Consider the following 20,694-nt stretch of genomic DNA (forward strand, 5'->3'; position numbering starts at 1 on the left):
CTCAGACAAACGAATACAACTGGTGTTATCACAACGTATCATTGTAGGGTTCATCGGTCCTTCAAATAAGTCAGATAGCAGCTTCCTTAACCAAACTGCTTCTCAGCTAACTTCGCATGCTGCAACATATTCGGCTTCAGCACTACTCAAAGCAACAATGTTTTGTTTTCTGCTCATCCATGAGACCATAGATGATCCCAAATTGAAACATCCTCTTGTAGTGCTTCGTCCATCCTGTTCACTGCCTCCCCAGTCGGAATCTGTATAACCAGTTAATTGAACATCATTCCTTCTATCATATTTTAGGCAGTAGTTGATGGTTCCTTGTAGATATCTCAAAATATGTTTTGTTGCTATCCAATGATCATGCTTCGACTCCACTTGGAATTGACTGAGTACATTTATTGCAAAACATATGTTTGGTCGAGTATTCACCAAGTACATTAATGAGCCAATCAATTGTCTATATCTGGAGGGATCCATAGGGCTTGATTCGGAACTTCTTAGTCTTTTCAAATTTGTGATCATCGGAGTGGTCATAGCTTTACAGTCCATCATGTCGAACTTCTTTAGTATCTCGATAACATACTTTCCTTGATCTAAATATTAGGTTCCTGTCAGACTTCTAGTCCCAGATAGCAATGCATCAGCCCAAGATCCTTCATGTCAATTTTTGCTGCCAATTGCTTCTTACATTCTTCAATTCGACCTTCTATACATGTCAAGAGAATATCATCTAAATACAGAAGAATAATTACAGGTTCATTGTTTACAACCTTAATATAGAGGTTTGAGCCAGCATAACTTTTTGTGAAGCCTCACCTCTAAAGGTATGCATCCATTCTAGCATATCATGACCTTGGTGCTTGCTTGAGGCCATATAATGCTTTCTTTAATCTGCAAACATATGCCTTTCTATCTTTGATTTCAAATCCCAAGGGTTGTTCTATGCAGACTTCTTCATCTATAGTGCCATTTAGAAATGCAGTCTTGACATCCATTTGGTGGATGTTCCATCCCATTGATGTTGCCAGAGAGACTATTGATCGAATCATTGTATATATTGTTGTTGAAGCAAATGTTTCTTCAAAGTCGATGTCTTCTAGTTGAGAGAACCCTCTTGCCACAAATCTTGCTTTATACTTATCTATACTTCCATCAGCTGCATGCTTGATCTTATAGATCCATTTGGAAGTAACTACAGATTTGTCTTCAAGCCTAGGTACGATCTCCCAGACTCCATTCTTCATTACAGATTGAAGGCATCCTTCCATTCTCGATGTTCTACAGCCTCTTCAAAGGTGGATGGTTCTACTTCTATTAATTTAGTCATGTATGCAACATACCCAGAATATCTCTTGGGTCTTTTACTTTCTCTAAATGATCCTTGAGCTGCCCCATGACCTTCTACATCAAGTAGTGTAGACTTCAACCAGTTAGGTCTTTTCCTTGTTTCTTGAATGACCGCGGTTGAACAGTTTCACTAGGTCCTTCTTCCTCATGGTGAAATCCTTATCCTCCCTTGTCAACTTCTTCCTCAAATATAGGAAGCTCTTCGTCATCATAATCTATAGAAAGTTCTTTTGATTTCTTGAATGATATGCTTTCATCAAATATGACATCACGACTAACTTCAATGTGATTTCCATCTTTCATATAGATTCTATAGGCTTTCAATGAGTTACTATACCCAACAAATATACCTTTAACACCGGAAGGATCCAGCTTCTTTCTTTTGTCCTTTGGTATATGAATATACACAAGACATCCAAAGATTCGGAGATGATTGACAGATGGCTTCTTCCCAGTGAACACTTCTCCTGGAGTCTTGTTTAGAGATCTGTGAGGACATCGATTTTGTATGGAGACTATTGTCTTTGTTGCCTCACCCCACAAAAACTTAAGTAGATCTTGATCGTGTATCATTTCTTTTACACTTTCTTCAATGGATCTGTTCTTTCTTTCTGCAACTCCATTTTGTTCAAGATTGTATGGAACTATCAGCTCCCTCTTAATCCCAGATTCGTTACAGAATGCTATAATCGCTTTGGATGTATATTCTCCTCCATTATCAGATCTCAGTATCTTGATTATTCTTTTTGTAAGGTTCTCCACTTCGGCTTTGAATTCTTCAAATTTAGTAAATACTTCATCCTTGGTTTTCATTAAGTAAACCCAGGTCTTTCTTGAGTGATCATCTATGAGTGTGACATAATAAAGATGTCCTCCAAGTGATTTTGGAGTCATAGGGCCACACACATCGAAGTGAATGAGATCAAAGATTTCTTTTGATAGTGAAGCACTGTTTCCAAATGGTTTCTTGGTATTCTTTCCCAATGCACATCCTTTGCAGACCCCTTCATGATCTCCTTTAGATTTGGTATTCCATCTACTATGGAATTTAGAGTCGGAAGTATTTTGAAATGTAGATGACCAAACCTTCAGTGCCAAAGTTCACATGGACTAATCTCAGTGTGAACTAGGGCATGGTTTACAGGAGATATTAACCTGTAGAGCCTTCCTTCTCGGATACCAATCACTTTTGCTTGTTCTATGCTTGAGCCTTTTGCCCATACAACTACTTTACCATCAATGAAGGCTACTCTATCTCCTTTATCTTCTAAGCTTGAAATAGAAAGTAGATTTTTGTGCAAACCTGGAACAAACAAAATGTTGTTGAGGTGGATGTTGCTTCCATCTTCAAGCCTTATAGATGATGATCCAATGCCTTTCACTAGATAGATTTTGTTGTCTCCAAGTTCCACAGAGTATGCAGATTTTCCTTTTGACAAGGTCTTCAATTGGTGGGAGTGACCAGTCATGTGCCTTGATGCACTGCTATCAATCACCCAGATGTCTTCATCTTGGAATGTCCCAGAGAGAGCCAAGAAGAGTCCCTCATCCCTTTCTTTGAGTGATACCTTCTTTGAAGAGAATATGAGACTCCATACTTCCTTGATACCTTTCTTGAGATGGCTTGCAATCTTTTTGATGACCTTCTTCATTGTAGAGGAGATCTTCATGATGCCCTTAGAGAACCAAAGCTCTAATTCCATGTTGAGAATTCAATAGGGCAATGTATATGTTAATTCTCTTAACTTGATAATCGTTTGTGTTACCTTTTTAGTTATTAGATTTGATCTTTTCTTATTCCAATATGTGATATATCAAACAACTACCCAAACAATAAGAACAATGACACAGTATATAGGCTGCAAGCCAGGGCCAAAACCCCTCCTCTTGACAGGAAAACACGAAAACCTCTTCTTATCTTTCAATTGACGAATACCATGACCTAGACTCAAACAAATACCCTCCAAGATTAAGTCTTTCGCGGCCTCCTGCTGAAATATCTTCAACCTTCCAGTAGATCTGAAATTCTGCTCCCCAACAACTATTGCAACTCCTCTAAGAGACTTCGATCTCCCTCTAACTGCCTTCCTCTTGACCTTGCTTGCCTTTATTTGAGTCCTACGGCTAGTAAGATGCCTTAAGTGACCTTCGCTTGCCTTCCTTCTCTCTTGCTTCAAAAATTGAACCTTAGACTCGTCCAGCGCAGAAACCCTAACTTCGCACTTCAAGAAGAATGTAGAGAGACCCAAACACTTCAACTTTCTTCGTTCTTTTCTTCTTCATACCTCCTTCTTCAACCTATTTCTTCTGCCTTCTTCATATAAGAGATGAGTGAATGAATGATCCAAATGGAGGACGAGTTCCTCTTATATATAGGCTCCTTCAAGGGTGGACGTGGCTCTTCATGTAGGCCAACTTGACAGCTCATTAGGTCGACTTGATCTTGGAGGTATTTTGACACTTTCAAGACAAAATAAATTTTCTTTTACAATTTACAATGTTCCCATAGGGTCTTCCATATATGACAATGACTCTTATACCTAGGACAAACCCTAGAAGCACTCAATGGGTGCTTAACCTATAAAATAAAAGAACTTGAGCATGAAATCCATGCTTCAATAATAATAATAATTTCTTTTTCATTTTATATTTACAAAAAAACATTTCATACTAATGAAGACCAAACCTAGTTACACATGCTTTCACAAAATCCTCTTACTATTGTTGCTCCCTTTGTCACGTAAGCAAGTCCTTCTGCCATTGTTACTCTCTCTGTCACATAAGCAAGTCCTTCTGTTGTCTAACATGGTCCCTTCAAAGAAGGCATACTGCTCCTAGAGACCTTTTGTCTCTGAGCATCTTGACAATCTCAACCCATGACATCCTCTTGGAAGCTACCCCTTCCACACTTCCTAATTGTCTGCTCCCTCGGAATTGGAAGCTCTTCCGATCATCTGGCACGATCTTGGATGTCCTAACAATTTGTACAATCCTCCCTCTTTAACACCAATCACTCTTGTTGAGTCTATGCTCGAGTCTTTAGGTCATACAAGAACTTGACCATCTGGCAACTGGAGCAAAAAAATATCCTTGTAGTCCACTCCCTCTTTCTGGGAGAACCCTCTTGCCACAACTTTGCTTTGTACTTCTCGATGCTTCCATCTGTTGCATGAATAATGTACCTATTCTTCCTTTCTACAAACTCCATTTAGGAGGCCATAGAAGAAAAATCATAACCAAGCAAAATACAAGGACAAGAGGTTGACCAAAAAATAATAATAATAATTAAGGAAGAAAATATGAAGTACTTATCTCTTGATTAAGGAAGAAACTGCTAAGGATTGTCAACTCCCTCTAACAAATCTGTAAGAGAAACTAGGAAACTTGTCATGTGCCTAGAGGAACAACAGCCCATAAACATTACTGGTAGTAGATCCTAAAGGAAGAATTCATTTGACTTCTTTTGAGGAGGATGCTCATCCTCGTCCTCAACATCAATTGTTGATGCATGTTGCTTTCCTTTCCTTTTTCTTGTGTGAACTGTAAGGGATGGGGTTTCTTCATTATGTAGATTCATCGAGCTATCTAGCCACAACAACAACATCCCACATGCTATGAAGGAGATAAACCAAGTATACATCACACAAACTCCACTTGCATCCAACACTCCAAGTCATGATCTAGAGTTTCATCCCACAAACCCTAAGACTTTCTCATCCAAGACACCAATACAAGTCATAAACTCCAAGTCTTCTCTAAGGTTTACAAACCCTAAGTCTTCCAATTTTTGTACCACACACGCATAAAGACTCCAAGACGAATACATCAATATTAAAAACACGTACTTTAATACAGGTGTTATGATAGGCTCTTTTCTCGCTTTATATAAAAGTAGGTGAGGGAGGCTTTCCCCTCGGCTCCTTGTGGCTCTGAAGTAACTTCCTTATGAAGATTTGTAACACAATCTTCCATTCTGATACTTGGCACCAATTGACAAGAAATCAAATCTAGTCAAGTTGTTGAACACTTGTCTCTTAGGCTGACTTCAACAGTTGTTCTTCCAATAAAGCTCTAATACCATGTTGAATTTTCTACAAGAGACACAGTAGAACCAATTTTTTGATCTTATAATTACTACCTAATGATCTTCAAACAAATTATCTCATGCTGGTGATATCATTGAGCAATTATACACAAAATATCTCAATTGTAAATGCAGTGGAAACAATAAAGATCATAAAGAGACAGCCATGCACAATAAAGACAGTATTTTTACCCTGGGAAACCCAAACTTGGGAGAAAACCCAACAACTTTTCTTAGGAGAAATTATTCTTCAGCAAGGTTTACAAATCAATAATTTGTCTAGAAATTTATGTCAATACCCAAGTCAAAATGCAAGATAAATCTAGTCAAACTCCAGCGAGTCAAGGTTGGTCAAACTGTCCAAAATAGTCAAAAGTCAACGTTGGTCAAATTGCCCAAAATCTACAATCAAACCAGCCTGGTTAAACTCAGACCAGTTGTCAACTCTACAATCAAATTCGACCCTATAGCTCCTGTGGTTGATTGTGGTCAAATTCAGCGTCATGCAGCTCGGTCAACTGTGGTCATACTTGACCTCCCGCAGCATCGTCAACTGCGGTCAAACTCGACCTCCTGCAACTCGGCCCAAAACAGACTTCTCGCAACTCGATCAAATGTGGTCAAACTAACCTCATGCAACTCGGCCCAACTCCAATCAGCTCAGCCTATTTCTGTCAAATGTGCAGCTACTATAGGAGAGAGAAGATGTGATGAATGAATTGAGCAAATATGAAGTGTCACATCATGTGTAACAGTGTATACATTGATGAATGGAGGTGGCTCTAATGGCAGCATCCATGGTGGTTCAGGGGCCCAACAGCCCTGGGCCTGACAGTTTGGGTATCCCTCTCGGCTCGTCTGACCTCTAACTGTCTACCCTTCTCAACCTTCTGCGGCTCTCAACCTCCCACCTCGCGGTTAACTAGTTTATTGCGGCTCTTCGCCTAGCGGTTACCTGGTTTACTGCGGCCCTTCACCTAGCGGTTACCTGGCTTCCTCACCGTCCCGTTTTTCACCTCGACAATAGTAACTTCCATCAACCGTTTACTGTCGGTTACTATGGAGCTGGACAAGGTAGACTATGAGGACCCTCATCCCCAAGAGGTCATATGGTCTCACCATTGCTCTGTGTCGGGCTCTGATCCTTTCGCTCCAACCCTACGACCTCTGTTAGCTACACCTTCCATCCAAGCACGCCCAGGTCCATCAGCGCCACATCCCCCGCCCTCGGTTAACATTGACGACACCCCTGGTCTGGACTGTCCCCCTCTGTCCCCGACTACCCTAAACCTACTTGGAACCTGCCTCCAACCCTCGCCCACCTTCGACGCTCCCATACCCCAGCTCCCCCACATATCCGCTTAATGCACCCCGTCCACCTCTCACATCCATCCGTCCGGGCCTTCCTCCCTCAATAACCCTACTCTCTCCAATGCAACCCTAAACCCTGGTGGCCCAAACCCTAACACCCCCATTCGCTCTCGCTGCTTCAGTTCCCCGATACCCAACCCTAAATCTACCCCTTCCACTCCCCAAACTATAAATCAGGGTTGTCGAGGAATCCTCAAGAATATTCGACTGCACGTCGCTCGGACAAGCCCAAGAAAGGCAGGTGCCTCAAATCAGTGGATAAGGACATTAACCTTGCATTGGGCGAAGACATTTCAATGGGTGAAGTTCCAGAGACTGTCGTGTTCATGGCAGAAATTACTCTGTTGAACGTCTTCGTCTATGGACTGCTGAGATCTGGGGCTCCCTGCGGAAAGAATTGCCCATCATCCGGGTGTTGGCTCGAGGGTGGTTTGCCCTGCGCTTCCACGGGGAGGAATATACAAACTGGATTTTATCCCAGTTTTGGCACATTGAATTTGCACCAATCCTGCTAAAGAGATGGGATCCACTTTTCGACCCCGAGAGGGAACAACTGGGAGCTGGGTCGATCTGGGTCCGCTTGCCGGGCCTTCCGATGCAATTCTAGACCCCTGTGGTATTCAAGCGCATTGGAGACGCTCTGGGCACATACCTGGAACACGATCAATCCTTCGAGAAGACTGGAATCATGACAATGGTGTGTATCTTGGTACATTTGGATACAAGGGAGGGGCTGGAGGAAAAGATAACCCCCCATTGGAGACATTTCTCACGTCGTCAAAACCTCGACTATGAAGGAGTTCCATTTCGATGTAGAAGATGCCATAAGGTCGGCCACCTCTACAAGGACTGTCCTTTGCTCACTCCTACACAGGCTGCTACAAGGGGAACGAAGCATCGTCAATTGGAAGACCCAATTGTGGACGAGCAGCCCACAAGTCTGGATCACTCAAAGGTTGCGGATGGAGTCACTGCTCAGCAAACCAGTGCTCCACAAATACCACCTATATCCCCTCCACTGACTCGATCCCGGTCTGTTGCAGAGGCTGCTCCTACATCGGGTACTGCTTCTATTCCCTTTCCCTCTGCACTATTTTTTAATAATTTAAATGTCTCTCTAGCTCATTCTGCATCCATCTATAGCATGGTTACCCCCATCAATTGTGCACTTGAACCCCTCTCCCCTATTTTCTCCACCACCCCGCCAACTATCCATGGACAGAGTCATCTTCACCATCCCCCACATTCCCCTACTGCCTTGGGCTCGCACTCCTACAACCTCCGTTCCTGTCAACTGACGAACCCTAATCTGTTGGGTCTGGGCATCCCTCCCCCTTCCATTGAGCTCAAACCCTCCCGGGGCAGACCTTCAAAGATATCCAAAGCCATCAAATCCGTGGGGGCAGATGTGGCCCAGGGGCACCAGAACACCATTGAAAGGGAACTTAGAGCAACTGACACCCTTGACTCTGTTCCCTGATGAAGTGGCTTTCATACAACTGTAGGGGGTTGGCCAGCCCCTCCAAAAAATTGGCCCTCAAGCGACTTTTGAACTGTGTACCCTGTGACATGATACTACTCCAGGAAACCCTAGGTCCATCTGAACAGATTGTTAGGACCCTTCAAGCCATCCTGCCCAGCTGGCACCTCCAAGCTCTGGATGCGGCAGGAAGATCTGGGGGCCTAGCCATTGGGATAAACCCTCTATCAATCAAGGTGATTTCATCATGGGGAGGTCAGGGTTTCCTAGGTATGGACATTTTCTCGGCAGAATTGGGCAAACAGCTTCGTATTATTAATATCTATGCCCCTAATCAAAACAAACTGGCCTTCTGGCAAACCTTTCTAGAAAATCCCATGATTAGTCATTCTACAATTCTAGGGGGTAGCCTAAATTTCTCCATCGAACATGAGGAATCCTAGGAACACCACTCGCAGCTAGACCCCCTCTCAGATCAGCTGAGCACCCTCTTGGAACAATATGGCCTCATAGATGTCCCTATGAACAAGAAGATGCCAACATGGCATAACAGACGAACTGGTGAAGCAGCTCTTGGGCGAAGGCTAGACAGATACCTCATTCAGGAAGACCTCCTACAATCCCTCACCATCTACAGACAATGGGTGGGTTCGGGGGGAATATCGGATCACTCCCCCATATATCTGGAAGTGGTTGGCTCATCCAGAAAACCTAGGGCGCCTTACAAATTTAACTCCACCTAGCTAAAGGACCCTGACTATATCAAGATGGTCTCGGAGTTTTGGCAAGCTCAGCCCCCACCACTCATGGACCAAAGGAAGGCTGAAGGATTATGTAGCAACCTAAATCAGCTAAAGAGATTAACCATTGAGTGGACAAAAAGGAAAGAAGCTAGGGATGAACACATTCTGGCTGACATTGAATCACAGTTGGCCTCCTTAATGGATGAATGTGGTAAAGGTTTCTTATCCATAGAAGCTAAGCTACATCTTGTAGAACTGGAGGCTCAAAGATCTAAGATACTACTTGATCGAGAAGAATCATGGAGACTCAGAAGCAGGGCTATCTGGCTCCAAGCGGGGGATGGCAACACAAAGTTCTTTCATAAATATGCAAATGGAAGGAAAGCCAGCAATACCATTTGGTAGATGCCCTCAGACCTGGATCAGATTGCCAACACACACCCTCAGCTTGCTCGATTGGGTATCACACATTTCAAGCAGCTTTTCAAAGCCCCTCCTGGAACAACACTTGCTGAAATCATCCGCATTGCTGGTCATTTCCCTGGCTTTGTGGAACCTGATGGGATGGAGGACCTTATCAAACCAGTCTCCATGGGGGAATTAGAGAGCACTCTCAAGTGGTTCAAGAAGGACAAAAGTCTGGGACCGGATGGCTGGTCTGTGGAATTCTTCCTTGCCTTCTTCGACATCATTGGACACGACCTTCTCGGGGTGGTGGAAGAAAGTCGGATCCTTGGCCGCATATATGCCCCTATCAACTCTACCTATATTGCCCTCATACCCAAATCGGACTCCCCGCTCTCCTTCAATGACTTCCGCCCTATATCCCTCTGCAACTGTCTCTATAAAATTATTGCAAAGATTATTGCAAATCGCATCAAGCCAATCCTATCTAAACACATCTCACAGGAGCAATTTTCCTTTCTTCAAAATAAACAAATCCATGAAGCCATAGGCTCTGCTCAAGAGGCCCTCCACTCCATCAAGCTGAAGAATCTGAAAGGGGTGTCACTTAAAATTGACCTCTCAAAGGCATTTGACAAGGTCAGTTGGTTATATTTAAGGATGATACTCACCCATTTGGGGTTCCCACTGGTATTTATCAGATGGATTATGGGGTGCATTACTTTAGTTTCCTTTGCAATCCTAATTAACGGATTCGCCTCCCAAACCTTTCAAGCGGAGAGGGGAATCAGACAAGGCTGCCCTTTATCCCCTTTACTTTTCCTCCTGGTTATGGAAGGACTGAGCATACTAATTGCGACAGAGAAGAGAGTTGGGAGACTCAGGGGCCTCAAGATCTCGGAACAATGTCTTATAACACATCTGCTATTTGTATGATGATATCCTCATATTCCTAGATGGGGGAATACAGGACATCATTACTCTCACAGAGATACTGAAGCTATTCAGTGCTGCTATAGGAATGGAAATAAATGGGGAAAAATCTACAATATCTTTCTCTGACTGCACTCAACAAGAAACCCAGCTAGCACTGCAAAATTTCCCCTATCAAATCTTGGCATTGAAGGATGGATTGAAGTACTTGGGCTTCAGGATTAAAGCAGATGGATATAAAATTGCAGACTAGACCTGGTTGATTGCAAAGGTGGAAAAAATATTAAATAATTGGAGCCACCGATTACTCTCCAGAGCTGGTAGACTAGTGCTCATAAAAGCAGTGCTGGAAGCAACCCCAGTTTTTTGGATGTCCTTGGCATGGATCCCCCAAGGGATACTACATAGAATTCAACGAGTCTGTTGTCATTTTCTATGGAAGGGACACAAAGAAGGAAAACCCTTTGCATGGGTCAAATGGAGCAGGATCACAACTCCTAAAAAATGGGGAGGTTGGGGCTTAAAACATCTCCCTGCTTTCGCACAGGCACTGGCAGCAAAACTTGGTTGGCTACTCCTGAAGCACAAGAGCCTTTGGTCAGAGGTGGTCACCCACAAATACATATGGCCGAGCTCTGCCTTGGATTGGCTAAGAATACCCTCATGGAACAGGAAGGGTATATCAGTAATCTAGAGGGTTGTAATAAACACTCTTCCCATCATAAGAAGGGGCCTCATATGGAGGATTGGAAATGGTGGGTCTATCCGGATTGGGATCGATCCATGGATAGGCAGTGGGAATTCCTACCAACTTCCACCGGATCTGATAACTCTGCTAAACCTCAATGGAGTACACTACATCACACATCTCGGGGACCCTCACAACACAACCATATATCAGCAAGCATGGCAAACAGGGGAGGCATGGGACAACCGGACCAATGGCAAAGGCAGTGGAGGAATTATTTGCAGGCATTAATAGAATCCCATGTGCGCCTAAGGGACAAGGAGGATGAACTGATCTAGGGTTTTTCAAAGAAAGGGCACTACTCCCCTAAGGAGGGGTATGATATCATACATGCTGACCACAAGCCAGATAGACTGAAGAGTTGGTGGAGTCATCTATGGAAGTTAAAAGCCCCTCCGCACACCAAACTACTGATGTGGAACATCATTATGGACAAAACACCTTCAGGAGCAAACCTTAGGAAATGGGCATATCAAGGACCGACTTGGTGTGTCTTATGCCATGCAGAGGAGGAATCGAACCACCATTTATTCCTCTCATGTACCACAACTCAACATACCTAGGCTCAAGTCCTTCATACACTAAGAATCCCTCATACCTGGAGCGGTGACGATATCCCTAACACCTGGGAAAGGTGGTGGGAATCATCAACAGAGCCGAGAGCTCAGAACCTGCCGCTATTGGTCTGTTGGTACATATGGATGTGCCGGAAAAACATTATATTTAGGGGGGAAAATATAGTCTGGCCATTGATCATTCCTAAAATCTATATGAGCTACTTGGAAATCCCGGCAGAGGAACATGCAATTAGGACCCGAAACATCACACAGGAATTCATAGACAAAGAACACCCCTAGGCCTACTTCGATGGTGCAGCACAAGCACAGGGTTGTGGTGGAGGCATAATCCTACATCTGATTGATACTCATTTCTCACATCTGCATGGGGTTGGGAGAGGGCACAAATAACTTTCTGGAGCTGCTCACACTCCGACACCTCTTATACTTTGCAATACACAAACAGTGCAGACACTTACAAATATTTGGAGACTCCAAAATAGTTATAAACTGGTTCAACAACTTAACAACATGTCATGCATACACACTCAGAACTATTTTGGATGGTATTATTTTTCTCAAAACACATTTTGATCATGTCTCATGCACTCATATTTACAGGGAGCGTAATGAAGGTGCGGACAAGCTATCGAAAGAAGCAACACATCATCCTCGAGGAGAATGGATGATTACAGAGCACTCACCTGAGTGGACCTATCGCTTTTTCCACAGACCATATATGGATCAGGAACTACAGAGGGCAGACAAGCCCTAATTTTATCAGCTTCTTTTTGTTTATATTTTTTTTTCAGCAAATAGAACAGCAATCACCAATGTTGAAATTTTGAAACATGTAATTAATATGTATATGATCAGCAGCCATGAGTATACCCATCACAGGGTCATTTTGTAGTAATTTGCAGTCTTGTTTTTACAAACTCTTCACAGTTGACTACGGTCACGGTACTTGCATATGCCTATGGCATTTACAGCATGTAATTTTCACAAATTAATGGAAATTATGATATTTTCTCCCCGGGAAAAAAACATTGTATACATTGATTGAATGGGTGTGAATTTGCTCAAGGGACACACCCTTACATGGTGGTGCCAACTTGTCCTCTTGAGCCTACATGATGCTCCAAAATTTAAAAGAAAAAAAATATTTAATTTCTCTTAAGCAACTTGGAGATTTCCTTTAGCAAGGTGAGAATACCTCTCGATGCTACACAAAAAATCAACACTTTTTAGTCATGCATTTCATTGCAAAGGAGTTGGAGCAATGGCTTCCTAGCAAGGGAGTAGAGCTCAGGCTCACTTTGGCTTTTGGCTTATTCATATCCCTTTATTTTCTTTTGCATTTTGAAATTCATGCCCTACTCTTTCTCTTCAACTTTACTATAGAGTTGCATCAACCTAGGGCATTCAAGCCCCTTCTCATGGGATTTCGAAGCATGAACCTTTCTAGGAGACATGCAACAACCCAAAAGAAAGAACAACGGAGAAGGGACAGTTAGAGCATGTTATGTATGGAAAGAGACTTAGGCACTTTACCCTTTTCAAAGATCCCCAATAGTACCCAAGAGTAGCAACACTTGATTAGGAGATTGATGATGACTTCCAAGGTGAAACAAGCCAAAAGTCATAGCTTCCAAGCATCATGATTCATTATGTAATTCAATCCATGATTACTACTTTCAAGTCAAAAGCATTGGGTGTTAAGATTTAATATGAAGCAATGGACAAATGTACCTCATGTGCATTAGGTACCATAATCAACAAATGAGTGAGCTAAACATGGTGTGCAAAGCATCTTCGAGAAATTATCTATGGAGAATCATGAGAGTCATCCTTGGGACCAATGTCTATGATGTGGATCATCGAAGAAAAAATATCCTCTAGTTACCCTTAGATGTGAAGGGGTAACACCTACATAACAGTGACCTCTCAAATAGGCTTTGCCCTTCTTGTCTCAAGGCAGAAACAGTGACGGATTTATTTTGGAATTGTCCATTGGCCAAGTCTGGTTGGGAGCATGTTCAAATAAATCTGTCCACTACTCTTCAAAGGCAATTACATTGACATGCAATATTGTTGGGTGACTTGTGACCTGTGATCCATTCTTCTCTTGGAAGTTGGTGGTATTTGACATTGCTTGAGGATTTCTACCTTCTGTGTTCTTTGGGAGCTTCAATGTATATACGTTTTTGAAAATGAGGTTAGCTCTTTGTCTACCTTTCGTTTTATGTGAAGAGAAGAGATATGTATGCAGTTGTCAGCAAAAGAGTAATTGTTGATCAACGATGCCAAATTGTTAAACTTCGGTGCCTATTCAAATTTTATTGCTGTTCTTGTTGCTTAAGGGGGAGGATGTAAATACCATTGTATATACCATTCTGCTTTTTATTTTCCCTAGATGCAAATATTTTTGATAAATATAATAAGTATTCTTCAACAACAACAACAACAACAAACTTACCAGGTGATAACTCAATTCTTCCAAGCATCCTATTCAAAGGATGCAATAAATTTATTAAACGTGGTGCCATACAGTTATATGGATGATAACCAATGAACCTACAAAGACAAGAAACATGAGATTATTATTCTATAATCAAGAGATTGAAATCAATTTTGAAGCATTTCCATAATTATCCAAAAGTTGGAGCTTGAAATGACCACTAAAATAAATGAGAATTCCACATTGTGGGCTCAACAATAAGCTGTAGAAAATCATAGATTAGAACAACATTCCCTCCAACAACAAAAACTTTCTCCTACTAACGATCATCTTTTCTCTCTCTCCTACAAATGCTTTGAATGATATAATGCAGTATAAAGGCACAAATAGTGCAAGTTTAACTTTGACCTAAAAAAATAACTTTCTCCTTAAAGAACAATACTTATAGACATTCAAAATCTACAGTGAAAACTAAACTCAATTGAAAAAATAATATACAATGAAAAGTCACAAACTGAAATAAATGAGAATGCCAGCTCGACAATCTGAACAATTAACTATAATATATGAAAGCATAACCCTCACCTTTCCAACACTAATCGAAGTGATGAAAAGTGCAAATTAGACATGGACAGAAGCATAGGCCATACATGATGTAGTTTTTCTACCCTACTATCAAATTTACATTGTTAATGAACATAAATTTGTCAAGCTTTTATTTTAAACTAACTGCAAATAACATAATGGTAAATCTCATTTTTCTTCCATTTTGGAAGAGTGAATTTTAAAAATGCAAAGGCCATAATTAAGTTGGCTAAAGTAGACCAACTGGACACTGATTCATAGGTGAAGTCAATGGATTCTTGAGCCATCCACTAGTGCGCTGTCCTTGTAGTGGTTCCCCAATCTATATGACATGAGTTTCAACGGGATAAAGTTGGCTGAAAGGCATGAGCCATTTTGAAAAAATAGTTACCCCTCAAACCTAGCACATAAACCAAAGGATCACTCTCTGCAGTGCAGAACCTTAGGGTGTGCTTCTTGAAGTAATTCTAAAATATTGTCTAAAGAATAACACATATCAATGAATAGGCCTATATGGGAAATGCATGATCATATTATACAAGCTGCTAATTTGCAAAAGTTAATAATGTATACACTTACTCTCCAAGTGTGATGTCAAAGGCCAAGTATAAAAAATTGATAATCAAGAAAGAAATATTTAGAAAAAGAAAGGAACAGAAGAACATTACTTTAGACTTGCATTTACTTTTATATTCACTGTTATTATATAAAACTCTGAGCCCAGGTCGTGCAAAAGAGGAACTAACTCACAAGTATTGTTGACAGTGTAATTAGCATACAAACTAAAAAATTTGATGAGAATGAAATGAAAATGATTATGGTCATAAGGTGCCCCCCAGTTGGACAAAAGCCCTATATTTCACCCATAGATGACACTAGAGTGCAGCAACCATACATCATGTTGACAATGCTCACTTTACAATGGCTTCAACAACACATGAGTGGACTGTCAAAGATGGTAGACAACAGCATAAACAAGTACAAATACCCCATATTCTACTTTATTGCACCATCATCTCATCATTGTGTGCCATACCTGTATATATTTCCAAGAAGAAGAATGACTTGGACAGAGAGTATAGCTTTGACATAATGACATGGTATGGTGTTTCTTTGTTATTAAAGAAAGTGCTGCTCATATTGCAGTAAAGTTTCAAAAAAGTTCTCTGATCATGTTATATTAGGCGGCTAAGGAGCTACTAATGATCCACCTTCTCCTGAGCATGCAACAACAGATTGTAAAGAATGAGTCAGTGATCCTACTATATGATATAGATGTTGACTAATGCAGAGCATTTCAGTTTAAGAGGGAGCTGGCAGCAGAGTTTGACATAAATGATCTTGGTTTGAGACACTACTACTTGGGGTTTGAGGTTTGGCAGAAACCCTATGAAATATTGTTTTGAAAGAACCTCCAAGTTTGGTTGATGGATTGCAGACCTATTTTGCAGAAGTTCTGATGTTGTTAATCGATCATTATACCAGCAGCTGATTGGTTCCCTGATATATTTGATTCGATTACTGGGATGGCAGTGCTGGTGATGAGAAAAGTACTACTGATAATTGCTCTTGCTTGAGATCTGCTATGGTTTATTAGAAGAACAGGAAGTAGGATTTTTGTAGCTTGTGCAGTTAGTTGTGAAGCATTTTGGCTCCATGAACCATTTGTCGGCATGCAAGATTCGACCTGATACTTTATGAAGATTTTCAATTAAACCTGATTTTTCATGGAAGGTCGAAAGCACACTATGATGAAATAACACTTTTTGAGATATGAAGTTGATGAGTGTCGAGAAGCTACAATTGATCTCCACGGATGAACATGTAGTTGATGTAAGGAAAGCTTGAGTATTTCCACGACAATCTTGGTCTTGTGGATAACTCCTTCCAAATTACTAGGGAGTGAGGATGGACACCTAGTTTCTCCTTGTGTCATGTACCGTGACTGATTAGGATTAACACCCTAAGTCAACTACATGGACCTGGATAGGAAAAATGGTGGATTGGATATGCATCATGGACTAACATTCTTGTGTCAAGTACTATGGCTGATTAGGGTTAACACCCTAAGTCAAGTACATTGACCTGGTTTAAGAATGGTCCAATGGGCTGACACTTCCTTATGTCAAGTAATGTGACTGATTAGGACTGGCACTCCTAAGTCAAAAAATATGACACTGAATTAGGAAATGGTCCTGTGGAGGACATACTTTGAGGAACCTAGGTGGAGTATGTGTCTCAAAGAGGCGGTTGTATGGTGTCCTATTGAATGCCTCCCAACATTGTGCTCTGATCTAGTGGAGAGATAGAGATTACTTGTCAAGGCCTTGGTAATTTGAAAATGTTGGTTATGATGTTATTGATGATTCTTATCAATCCGGATCCTTTCTTACAGAATATTTCAACTTGAGAATATCTCAATGAGTCATTATAAATACCTCCCTAGTTAAGAGGGAGTGTTGAAAATGTAATTACGTTCGGTCTTCATAATGTATATTTATCATTGATGTATTTTTTTTCAGAGAGAAAATCCACATATGGCCGAAGCCTACAGATATTTTTTTTTACAATACGGCCGAAGCCAGCAGAAACAGAATATGGCCGAAGCCAGCAGAATACGGCATAGCCGTTCGAAATCGCCCAGCGAGGGGCCGCCGCAGGACTCGATCACGGCTGGGGGGTGCGAAAGCCAACCGCCCCAGCCGTCCTATCATGCACCTCATGTGCTAGAATCAAAAGAAATTTTTTTTGAGTCGAAAGAAAAAATTTACTTTATGTCCCCTTCGGACATTTAAAAGAAAAAGAATATGAATTTTAGTACAAGTCATAAGCCCACTAGATGACCAAGTCGGCCTAGCCCTCCAAGTGGCACCTATTCAACCCTCCTGCACAGCTATATATAAGAGACAAGTTCAACCTACTTGGAAGCTCATTCATTCATCACAACAAGAAGTATCTTCCACACCTAACGAAGGAGAAAGACGTTGAGTCAAAGGAGAGAAGACAAGGCAAAAACAAGAAGAGTATTCCCTCGTTGATCGAATCTTTGACTACCACAACTCGCACGTGTGGAGGTCTGTTTTCTATGGAAGAGGCTGAAATTTGGCCCTAGTTGCAGGTCTGAAATTCTTCAGTTTGAACATATTTGAAGCAGTTTGACCAATGTTGACTTTGACTTTTGAGATGACTTGGAGGAGGGTTTGACTTGGTATCTTGGTGGCAGTTTGGTATTGGTTCTTGACTTGGATATCTCTCATTTTGATCTAACTCTATAAGGAAAGGATTGTTGGGTTTTCCCCTTGTGGGTTTTGCCCTGGCCACTGGCCTAATTTTTGGTGTCTCTTGTCTCATTGTGATCTCTATTTCTTTGAATGATTTAACACATGTATAATTGCTTGATGAAGAAGACATAAGACGTAATAGGAAGACATCAAGTTTTTCACAAGTAACTATCAAAAAGGAGTAATTAAGTGCTTGTGTCTATTACACTTGGTTTCTTAACAAAGTGCTGCTTGTCAAGTGCCTATTTAGCATTAAAAAAAACAATGGGACAAATGTTAAAACCCGTTAAGTAGAGAATGCCCATGTGAGGGTTTCCCTTAAGATAGCGCAAGATACACTTAGCAACCTACTATTGAATGGTGAGTCTAATGAGACTCATGTTGACCACTTTGTGTCAACTACCCTATAGCAGTGCACATTTTTTCAAAGCATTCCATCATGTTTGAGCTATCAAGCATCCAGAATTCATCATCATCAATTAGCAGATTATCAAAGTTATGTAATCCAAACTCTGCAGCCCTATGGTGTAGGTTTTAACCCTGTACAAAAATTACCTGCATACGAATTCTAAAACACAAAAAATAAACAATGTGAGAGCATAACACATAAAACACATATACACAGAGATTTCCCCTGGATCCCAAAATCAGGACTACTAGCTTGATTTTTCATTATGTTCCTTTCAATGTTACAATACATATTTATACATGTCGAAGCATCCAATACCATGGACCGAAAACCATCGCGTTCAAAACCATGTGCGAAAATTATGCACAAAACCATAGGTGGGTCCGCCCAACCTAATATACGGTCCAAAAAACAAAATGTTCTGGGGCGCTATCCCAGACCCCATAAAGGGGGGTTACCTGCACCCCTCAAACCCCCTGTGACCCCCCCGCTACGCAATCAGCTCCGCCCCACCTCTAACCCGCCGGTTAACTACAGGGGCTAGTCGTGGAAAGAATATAACACAACCCAACATATGGGCCCTATGTAAAAATGATTCTAGTATGTTTATAAAGAAATGTAACACACCTAGGTAAACTTAAGAATTTTCAGCAAAGAGTTTCACTCTAGGGAGTTTTTTAACCTCAACTAATTATTTGTGTTTTTCTCAAGCATCAAACAATTAGCGGAGTTTTTCTCCCAAGCATACCGCAAAGCTAGGGTGGGGCTTGATAGTGAAATTTTAAGTGAGTCCTAGTGTATAGAGTCGATGTAAATTATCATACTAGATCATGTCTTGAGTCTCGCAGAATTTGGTTGAGTCTAGAGGCCAATTTTTAATTGTCAAATTTCCCCTTTCAATGGGATTTTCATGTAAAATTTGATGTAAAATGTGTTGTCTATAGAAGTTATATGTGGTATGAGTAATCATAATTAGACCTCATCACCTAAACTTACTATTTAGGCCAAAAAATTAAAATGAGGGAAAATAAAAATTCTCTCCAAGTGGAAAAACGAATTTTTGGAGAAAGTGGACATTCCCCAAGGAAGATTAAATTTGAAGGACTCATTTCCAAGGCAAAAAATCCCACAAAAAAAATCGTTGGGCCAGAAAAAATAATTTCTCAAGGAAAATCGATTTTTTTGGTCCAAGTGGTTAAATTGAATGAGGGAATTTCAAGAAATAATATTTTGTGGCCCTCTATTAAGGGAAAAATTAGATTTTTAAATGAAAATCAAGTTGTTGGACCATGTTGTTTAAGTAAAGGAGCATTTTTTAAGGAGAAAAAGTTGGAAAAAATATTTTTTGGACTGGGATCAAAGCCTTCTTCAACAAATTCGAATTTTTTCTTCCAAATCAAGGATCAGGGTTAAATTTTGGCATGGATCAATCTTCAACTAGTTGTTATTCTCCGGGATCAAGTCAAATTTGTGCAATTCATTAGACCTATCCATTTCCACTTGGAGGGGGATTTGGATCTCTCATTTTTCTGTAACTTGAGCCTAAGGCTCCTCATTGTAATCATCATTGGATGGTGTAATTGGCTCTGTAAGCTCTATAATATTTTTCTCTGATTAATAAAAACAAAAGCATTTGGGGCAAAGTTATGTGTGTATGTCTTCAGCTTGTGATGGTAACATTACTCTGATTATTTATGCTTAAATTTCTATTAAATTTTTTAACTTGTTATTTTAATTAGCCTAGCGGATTTATGGTAGCTTGTTTGATCCTTTATTTTGGATGGGGAAACACATTTGATTAGGAAAATCTGATGGTTCTTGTTTATGCCATTAGATTTCCTTCGCGTTGTGCTATCCAATTCCTATGAAACTAACAATATCTTTCAAAATTGTGTAGAAAATATTTATGTGATCATATATTGAGCATTTGGAGTAATTTTTGTTTGGATCTCCATCTCCTCGAGTCAAGCATTAGGAGTAATTCTTGTTTGAGTCTCCATCTGATGAAAGTTGTAACTAGTGTCGGTCTTCATAATTATATTTGGCTCATTAAATGATGTAATCATTATTATACTTGTCAAAAGAAGAAAGAAAATTATTTATTTGAAAAATGGGTTTCTTACCCATGGTCATTGGTCCTAGGTCCAGCACCCATTGTGTGCTCTAGGGTTTTGTCTTGAGTCAAAGTCAAAGTCATGATGTAAAAGACCCCTTTGGAGCTCATGTAATAAGAAAAAGAAATATTATTTATGTAAATAAACCACCAAGATCAAGTCGGCCAACT

The 20,694-nt window shown here is 40.7% G+C and overlaps 1 protein-coding gene across 4 annotated transcripts in view; it reads right to left on the minus strand.

Moving 5' to 3' along the window:
- Positions 1–20,694, minus strand: part of LOC149240009 (single-stranded DNA-binding protein, mitochondrial-like) — a 263,565-nt gene that overhangs the window by 163,047 nt on the left and 79,824 nt on the right. For all 4 annotated transcript variants that reach the window (XR_016246475.1, XR_016246476.1, XR_016246474.1 and 1 more), the window contains exon 2: positions 14,154–14,251. Coding sequence is in view for 1 of the 4 variants with exons in the window: in XM_089373609.1 (XP_089229735.1) it covers positions 14,154–14,223 (70 nt within the window). In the remaining 3 variants the exon portion in view is untranslated. The remainder of the gene's footprint in view (positions 1–14,153; positions 14,252–20,694) is intronic.

This window comes from Pinus tabuliformis, chromosome 8 (genome assembly GCF_031772625.1).
Source record: "Pinus tabuliformis cultivar Carrire ecotype Pingquan chromosome 8, CPIR1, whole genome shotgun sequence".
Classification (NCBI taxonomy): Eukaryota; Viridiplantae; Streptophyta; class Pinopsida; order Pinales; family Pinaceae; genus Pinus; species Pinus tabuliformis.